Here is a 9,074-nt window from a genome sequence, read left to right on the forward strand (position 1 = left end):
GAAGGACATTTCAACTCAGGTTTTGTAACTTCGCTTAAAATTTCCAAAAAATCTTCACAGTTTAAGGGAAAGAATAAAACAGCCATGATTTTAAGCCTGTCTCATGTCTCACATTCAGATAAAAGAATCAAGCTCAACAAGTAAGGTGTTGTAAAGTGTCTTTAAAAGTCAAAATGAATGAATGAAAACGTAAAAGCAATATTTCATCTTTCACTTGCGAGACGAGCAGAGCTGCCACTAAAGGTTCGGGGCTGCAGAAGAACCTCGGCAGGCTGAAGTTGAGCTTTGAAATTTGATGCAGTAAAAAATATTCCTGATCAGACGAATGAGTGTAACATCACATGTGGTCACGTGCATGAACAAGGACAAAGCGTGCATGAAAACTCAGAGAAAAGGACAACTGTAGCATCAGCTGTGTCAGTTTATTCTTTCAAACATTCAGAGTCATCAAACTTTCAGCCTAATAAAATTCATTTAGAGACAAAAGAACAGAAATCTTTAACACAGAGATGCCGCAGCGCCGGAGAGTGCAACGGCAGCACGAGCTTTCCCTTCGTGTCTGCTCAGTGCCGGCGTTTTGGTCCCGTTACAGAGATGAAGACGATAACTGCGCATCGCGGGTTGAGTGAGAGGAAGGAGAAGGTGTGAGAAGTGAGAAGCTGTGGAGAGGCTTCCCTCCGTCGCCTCACGAATACATCGTGAGCTGAAGCCACTGTGAGGAAGAAAGAGACCGTCAGTGTTTACATGTGACCACAAGCCGTCCTCTGTCCTCCTCGGTTTTATAGTTTCAGTTTGATTGTCACCCCAGGAGCTGACCGATGTTTTCCTACAGACTTCTGTGCGATTCAAGTTCATTTCCAACCAGACCAGACTGTATAGAAAAGAACGATGTGGCCATTACTGCTCGCTGAGCATTTCTGACTGAGGGAGACTGTGCACTCATCATCAGGCCAGAATTACGAAATCAAAGGATGCTTTGCTCAAAAAGACTTGAAACTAGGGATTGAGACCATAACGCAGTCAATGAAGAAGAAGAAATGTTGCCCCCTAGTGGATATTAGAAAAAATACAGATTTAAGGCACTAGTTGTTTTTTTCCTGTGGTTCACAGTCAGTAAATCCGTCTCCACCTCATGTTTTTTCTGCTCCATATCATTGCAAAATATTAATCATGTTTTCTTTTCCTACTTCAGACTGTTTCCGTGCATTTCTAATCTCGTTCTCGTCTTTGGCCTTTGACCCGACCCCCACCCATTTTGCTTGCCTGCCCCTTGATGAATTTGATGCACCCTCATCTCCTGTGTTTGGATCTTTTCCCCTGTGAGCTGACACACACGTTCCTACTTTTACCACACTCGTCCACTCAGTGTCTAATCTTCAGAATCGAGAGAATTAGAAAACATTCTGAAGTGAACCAGTCTGGGTTTTACCTCCTTGACGTCCAGATCGATGGTGCCGCTGTTGTCCTTATCCAGCGTCTTGAACGCTCCTGCAACACACACACACACACACACACACACACACACACACACACACACACACACACACACACACACACACACACACACGTTGTGCATTTTAAATTGATATAAAAAAAATTTTCTTCTGTGCTTTTTGTTTCTTGGGTGGATGAGGAGGGAGGAGGAGTTTGGTGTAGGTTAGAGATGAACTAGGTGCTTCAGGCTGGTCCCTTGTTTCCCAGGGGATTGCCACAGTGGACGGATCCACATGTTTTGGTGTAGCACAGATTTGAACTTTAACACAGCCCTCCTGTTTATCTGGGCTTGGGATTGGTCCACTAGCTACAATAGCTTTGACCCCCTGAGGCTGGGTTTGTCTCTCCTCTGAGAATAGACTCGTGCAAATGGGTTCACCACACCCCACGCGGCAACACACTGGAGATACACTAACTACTTCTATTATGCATAAGAGAGACAAAGAAGTAGGGACAACACGTCATGTACAGCATGTACAGCTGTTCACAGGTGAGGAAAGTTAAACACATCATTATACAAACTTTACGTGTTCAGAAACGTAAAGCTGAAAATAAGACGGTCGGACAGCCGAGTGCACGCATATCTGAAATCACAGGGTGAAGAGAGACTCACTGCACATGGCGTCCAGTCGCACCAGGCAGCCAATGAAATTGTCAAAGTCCATATCGCCGTTCTCATCACTATAGCGACGGATAATCATCTTGTAGAGCTGGTCATTCAGCGGGAAGCCTGCAAAACACACACACACTTAGTATGAAACTACACACACTCAAACGTCTTTGGTTCCCACAAGTACAGTGAACGTCCAGGTTTTGGTCCCAACAAATGTATGAACACACACACACACACGCACACACACACACACACACACACACACACACACACACACACACACACGCACGCACGCACGCACGCACGCACGCACGCACACACCAGCATTTCTTACCTGCAGCCTTGAAGGCACCAGGCAGCTCGCTAGCGCTGATCACACCTGAGTTATCGGTGTCATAGTTAATGTAGATGCCCTGAAAACAAGACAACAAATAATAAACAACACAAACATAAAACCAGCGTGGAAACCGTCAGAGTGCGTCTGCACGGCTGCTCCCGACCGACCTGCCATCTCTTGATGTTATTCCAGAGGTACTTGAACTCGTGGAAGCCCAGTTTTCCTGTGCTGTCACTCTGATGGGAGCCAGGTCAAAGGTCAAATTCAGCAACACAAGCAGAACTCACTGAGAACCGTGACGGTTGATTTTCTGATCTGCTGCTACTAATTCTGCAACCACTGAGATTACTGTGTTCAGTCTGCACTATGTTTTGTGGAAGGATACGTCCATCACAGCAACCATACTCCTGCAGGACTCACTGCTGAAGCCGTCGGTCTTCAGCTTCCCATCTGAACGACAGATCCACAACTTCAGTTCAGCTTAGTTAAAATACAAATTTACTGCAAACACACAAAACACTGAAACTAGAAAATAACAATAAGAACGATTTAATGAGCTGCAGAAGGAAACCGGACTCACGTTTGCAGACCACTTTATTCAAGATGTTCATCAGTTCATTGGGACTCACCTCCATGTCCTGGACACACACACACACACACACACACACACACACACACACACACACACACACACACACACACAGGAAGTCCCCTGAGTTAGTCACAGCCTCACAGAATGACTCAAACCAAAGCCTTCGATCGAGCGTCTGACTCACTGCAGTCACTGTTGCCAACAACACGCAACCAAAACACAGAAGCAGCGCTAAAAGTTCCGGACGCGGCTTCCTCAAAAACTCTTTTTTTTCTTCACGCGATGAAAGCCTGTAGCTGTGAGCTGGGCTCCAAGGCCACGGGGTGAGCGGGAAAGATTTATTTTCACATGCTGGCCGATCGGCTCACAAACCTCGACTTCGAATCAAATGTTCATCCGGCAGTGAGCTGGGATGTTTCCCGAGCTTTCTCTGAAGCTCTAAACTCTTAGTCACGGCCACTTGAGTCACTTCAATCTCTTTTCCGTCTTCTTTTTACTTCATTTTTCCACTATTTACATCTAACTGTAAAAAAGTACGAAGAAGCCACACGTGACAAACACTGTACTGAATAAGGAGCATTTATGGCACTAAAAACTGTTCTGTGAGCCAAAGATAGCTAGGTGGGCCCAGTATGTGTTACAGCAAGTATACTGGGCCTTATAAGGTGGCCCTGCAGACCTAACAAAGCTGCAGGTGTTCATCACATCTGGGCCCAACGTTAAGCTTCAGAACAGAAATCCTTTCTTCCGTTTCCTTTCTGAGTCGAGGTCTTCCTCCTCTTCAGATACAACCAGGCCTGTTCTCAAAGTTTTCATGCTTTGCAAACTCATCGACAGCATCAGCCCCGGTCACCTGACGGGCTCCCCTTAGTGATGTTAAGGGTAAACTAAACTCCTGGAAATTTCCACAAAGTACTCACCTTTCACAGCCTCCTGACTCCACCCGCCTGAAGCAAATGGGAGGAGCATACTTTACTACAAGCCTCTGTCACAGCAGTTATCACTGCTGTTGGTTTAGCCGAGAACCGGCTGTGTTCTGGTCTAACTGGTGCGCACGCCCATCAGATGAGTAGAAGAAACACACACACACAGCATGACTGCGGCTGTGCCAGACAATGGCAGGAATGCAGAGAGGGAGTTCTCTGTGTAACACGCCCTGCAGCGAACTGCAGTTTCCACATGTTTGTCAGAGGATTCACCGAACGAGTTCACTGTTTATGTCTGCGACAGAACCGCACGCTATAATTAAAAAGCAGGAAAAAGCTGCTCCTTTATTCACCAGGCCTTCCACAGAGTGCGGCTCCATGTTTGATTTGGCTGAATTTTACACCGGTGGCATTTCCTGATCCAGTCCCAGAGGGAGCTTTCACTCCACTGTGATTAAAATATAATACAGCAAAATTATGATAACCAAAGAAAGCACATCTCAGAGTGGAAGTGTAGACTGCACATTAAAGACAATCACTAGTGCACAATAAGAACAGCTCTGGAGCTTTCTCTGCTCTCACTAACTTCATTTACAAACCTCCAAATCATATTTAAGGCTCTCTGACATGGATACGGTGAGGTCAGTGGCTGGAAACACACCAACACACACATTCGCTTCGATAAAAAAGTAGGAAACACTCTTCACCTCATCACGTTGAAGTCACTGATGTTAAGGGTAATTCAGTTTCCTCCAGCTCTCTTTATTTTTTCAGTCATCTTTGATTCTTTGGTTTGGAAGTTTTGGTCTCCACAGATAATTTCCCCCTCAGGTACAGGGGCTGAATGTATTTAGAGTTCACCCATTTAAACTGTATTAAGGCTTAAAGTGTGCATTATTAGGGGCGTGGCCTCTGACAGGTGGATGGCGGCACAGGTAGCTGCTGTCTGTCTGCTAGTTGGAGTCCCTGAGCTGCACTGTGTTTGTGCTGTTGGAGCATTTTTAATGACATTATCTGACCAATAACGATCTTTCCCGGTTGGCTGTAATGGTGCGAGGACGTCTCAGCGCTGCACTCTGTGGCTCAGGGCTTCAACCTGCAGCTGTAACATCCAAGCACATCTGCGCCTGGTTTACAGTCAGGGGCCCACATGACTCGGGGACTCACACACAACCAACCGCACAGAGTCGGCTTCCCCTTGTGCTCCTGAGACGACCAAATTGCGACTCTTTAAAGCTCCTGATTTCCAGCTCTGTGTTTTTATCTTTGGACTCTGTGACTGCAGATTTACACGACACACAATTGATTCCTGATATTGTAGTTTTCCTGCTTCTATACTGCACCCTCTAGTCAGCAATACAGATGGAAGCACTGTAAGTGCATTTAGTATTTTCTAGTGTAAATGCACAGATAAAGCATGCACCCATCTACACACATCCTTCTATTGTATACGACCTGCAGAGCACACAGAAACCATGTCTGTCCTTATTGTGAGGGATGATACTTGAGCGTACAGCCGCGCCCTGCTACAGGAGTTTCTCGTTTCACGGGTCAAAAACAGGCGGTTGAAGTTTAGAAGTGCAAACTGACAGTTAGTTCACTGCTGTGGAAACTCCAGAGCTGCTGAGCTGGTTCGAGCTCGTTGCGCACAGTTTTTATTTTTCTGTTAAAGGTCCGATATCCAGAAAAGGCCTTTCTACAATGTTATGAGATATTTATGAACAGAACAAGCTCTGAAAGTCACACTTTTTCTCACACCGCTGTCAACAAGGCTGCTTCACAGCTTTACAAGCCAGTAAAAATACACAGGAGCTCTTCCTGGTTCACAGCAAGCAGCGCATCGTACTGTAGCATGCTGCTAGCACAGATGCTAAACATACAGCTGTGCACAGTCGGCAGCTGTAGGCCCTCTCTCTCTCTCTCTCTCTCAGTCAGTGTCTGTGCTTCACCTGAGCCATCACACCTCACCACACCTGTCTGCCTGCTTTTCATACTCCAACCCTCATCCCGTCTGTCCGGTCCCCTGTCCATTTTCTCACCTTGACTACTTATACTTCACCCTTCAGGTTTTCTACGCCTTCTATGAGGGGTCACCACAGCAGAGCATCTGCTCCATCTTTACCGTCCTCCTCTGTCACGCCAACCCTCTGCAGGTCCTCCTTCACCGTTTCTACTAAAAATGCTCCAAACAGGCACCAGAGCACAAACACAGAGTGCACAGGTGTTACCCAGTCTATGCAGATGAGCCTAAATACACTTTCTACCCACCAGAACAAGCTGATTTAAGGGGCCGCTGATCTTTCTGCAGACACCCCAGTGACTTTAAAAGTTTAGTGAAAGAGGCCACGCCCCCAATAATGCTTTAAGCCTGGTTTAAAGAGAAGAGCATCAGGACACAGGTGCACTCACATCTCCAGCCAGCTGTTTGAAAACCCTCCGAAACTGTTTCTCCTCTTCGCTCTCATTGGCCTCAGCGAACTGCAGAGGTCTGCGGGGAGGAGGCTGCACACAGAAGAAGCTTCTGTTAGGTCACACACTCACACACATCCTCCCTCCAACTGTGTTTGGACAGTTTGTGTGTTTGTTTGCACATAAAATCTTCCACTGAGAGGGCGTCGCTTCAGTCACACAGTTCAAGGTTCAAGCGATGCACATAAGCTCAGAGTTATCCACTGTGTGTCATCAGTTGTTAACAGGAACAAGACAAAAAATCTTTCTGTTTCTGCTACATTAAATATTAAAACTTGTTCATCGACATTCAGGTGCTGCACACAAGCAGAAATTTGATCTGGGATCTATTTTTCCCGTTTCTCGTTGACGCAAATCTACCTGTGCTTTCATTAGAAATGTTGGAGGCTGCATTAGGACAGACTTTACAGAGTACTTACAGGGTCTGACGGCATGAACTGAGACGGGTCGATGTCGCTGTGGGGAAGAAATCACAGGCTCGGTTAGCCTAGCTCAGCATAAACACTCGAGTAGAAACTGATAGAAAAAGTGTGCTCACGTCACAGATTTGATGACGCTCCCGATCACTCCTTTCAACAGAAACATTTTGGCGTCGATCTGAAAAAGACCGAAGATTTAATCGACACTGATACGTGAAATCTGCGGGAGGTTTTTCACCATACTGGCTGTAAATGACCTGAACACCAAGGTCGAGACAGAAACTGCCGACTGCAGACGAACTCACGCAGAAGTTTAACGAACGTTTCATTAAAGTTAACGTTTTTATACTCTTTGATCAGTATGATGTCATAGATAATAACTATTATAATAATAATAATAATCTGATAATATGATTATATACTTCTGATAATAGCCCGTTTTCATATTAATAACATCATCATGGAGAAATAATCATATAAAGAGAACAAACACTGATTCATTAAACTACATGCTTTAAATATTTTCAACTAACTCATCAGGCTCCAAACTGCATTCAGAGGCAGGGCCGTGTCCAGAGAGGGGACACGTGGTGGCACCACCCCTCCTGAAATATGAATATGAACTCAACATGAAACGCTACTGTCAGTCTTACGAATACGACCTGTGCTGGAATCTAACCAAGTACATGTACTCAAGCATTTTACTGATCTAATATTTTAGTGTACTTCACTCAAGTATTTCTATGTTATTCTACTTTAAAGCTTCTGTTACTTCTTATTTTGCTGACTCTTGCAAAGACACAGTGCTTATTATTATTATACCTGAAGCTGGAGCAGTTCATGAGTAAATGTAGTTTATCCACTGAGCTCATTTTGGCTCTCAGAGATTATTAAAACAACAAACTCAACGATTATTATTCAAATGAAATGATTGTGTCTGGAACAGTTCTCAGGTTCCATTCAGCCCAGCATCCCTCCCACCGCTGGATTCGCTTTATTCAGCTTTCTCAGACGAATTAAACTCACAGCTCATTGATCAAATGTAAAAGACATTTTTCTTCTTTTTAAAGGGAACTCACAATTTTCCAGTCTGAGTAATCTGACCAAATTAACCGATAATCAAATATGAATGAATCAGTAATTCATGTAGTAACTTTTATGTAGTAGTAACGATTATACTTGTACTTTAAGTGTATTTGGATTCATTCAAACAAGAGTATTAAACATATTAGTAACACACACACACACACACACACACACACACACACACACACACACACTTGTCCATTTTGTGCCATGTTTTCTTAAATAAAGCGCAGCGTCAGCGGCGGGAGGAGGCTCCGTCGGTACTGAAGGCTCACAGCTCCTGTCTTATCTCACCCTCGGTAATCTTTCCATGCCTCCGTGTTCTGGCCGCGCTGGGTTGTTTTCTCCACTTTAACCTTGTTTTGTAAATTTCCACCGGGTGGGTGGGACAGCATGCACAATTCTGCACTTTTACACAGCTGAGGCAAAGTCAGCACACAGGACACAGAGGAGCTTTGTGGTACTTACAGAAGCTTCAGCTGAGGACAGACGGAGGCAGAGACCGCGGAGCCGGCGACAGAGACGATCACGGACTGCGGGGAACACGGACACGGAGGAACTGCAGGGCGAGCCCACTGACAGCGTTCTTTTTCAATGCGTCATCAACCCCTCCCCAAACACACGCACATATGCACGGGCAGGCCGCCAGATCATAGCGCCCTCTAGAGTTCAAATACGTGGTGCGTTCAGGGGCCCACAGGTCAAATGACTCATCACCAACAGAGGAGACCTCACCTCATATTAGCTGTTCTGATGAGTTTCAACGATCAGAGTTTGGAAGCGTGGATTCAGCCTGTCTGTAAACGCACGTCAGGCTGCTGGTGGTGTGGGGGATATTATCCTGACACACTTTGGGTCCAACTCGTCCACAGCTTACCTGAGTGTTGCTGTGGACATGGTCAGCCTTTCCTGCCCGGGGCAGATGAACACGTTAATGTTTTTATGTTCGACGTGATGTGAAATGATGTGGGTGGTTTATTATCCTCTGATAACCTGGTAAATGTTGTCTGCGTTTCTTTTGACTCACAGACTTCAGACCTGGAACTTTTCAGATTTCAGGAAAAAGATCATGTTGGACAAGGTGGGACGTAAAAGGAACATTCTAGCCACTGATCCATCAGCTGAGTACTGCCAGAAA

At 45.4% G+C, this 9,074-nt stretch overlaps 1 protein-coding gene across 1 annotated transcript; it reads right to left on the bottom strand.

Moving 5' to 3' along the window:
* Positions 1-401: 401 nt before the first annotated feature.
* Positions 402-8,537, bottom strand: capns1b (calpain, small subunit 1 b). The gene is made up of 11 exons (XM_085430938.1): positions 8,405-8,537; positions 6,970-7,028; positions 6,851-6,887; positions 6,372-6,464; positions 3,025-3,082; positions 2,830-2,894; positions 2,612-2,680; positions 2,442-2,520; positions 2,108-2,224; positions 1,430-1,488; positions 402-712 (listed from the first exon to the last, which is right to left on the bottom strand). Exons 2-11 carry the CDS (start codon positions 7,014-7,016, stop codon positions 686-688), a joined length of 651 nt encoding a protein of 216 aa, XP_085287064.1. The 5' UTR covers positions 7,017-7,028; positions 8,405-8,537; the 3' UTR covers positions 402-685.
* Positions 8,538-9,074: the final 537 nt, after the last annotated feature.

Source organism: Copadichromis virginalis, linkage group LG14, assembly GCF_057382275.1.
Source record: "Copadichromis virginalis isolate Kocher_CV1m ecotype Utaka linkage group LG14, C_Virginalis_male_GT1.1, whole genome shotgun sequence".
In the NCBI taxonomy this organism is placed as follows: Eukaryota; Metazoa; Chordata; class Actinopteri; order Cichliformes; family Cichlidae; genus Copadichromis; species Copadichromis virginalis.

What these genes read in the sequence shown, in the direction of transcription:
- capns1b (XM_085430938.1), bottom strand. Translation starts at nt 7,016, where the DNA reads ATGTTTCTGTTGAAAGGAGTGATCGGGAGCGTCATCAAATCTGTGAC. An exon ending in AGCGTCATCAAATCTGTGAC is followed by an intron (nt 6,888 to 6,969) that starts GTGAGCACACTT and finishes TCTTCCCCACAG; the next exon opens with CGACATCGACCCGTCTCAGT. An exon ending in GAATAAAGTGGTCTGCAAAC is followed by an intron (nt 2,895 to 3,024) that starts GTGAGTCCGGTT and finishes TCTGTCGTTCAG; the next exon opens with ATGGGAAGCTGAAGACCGAC.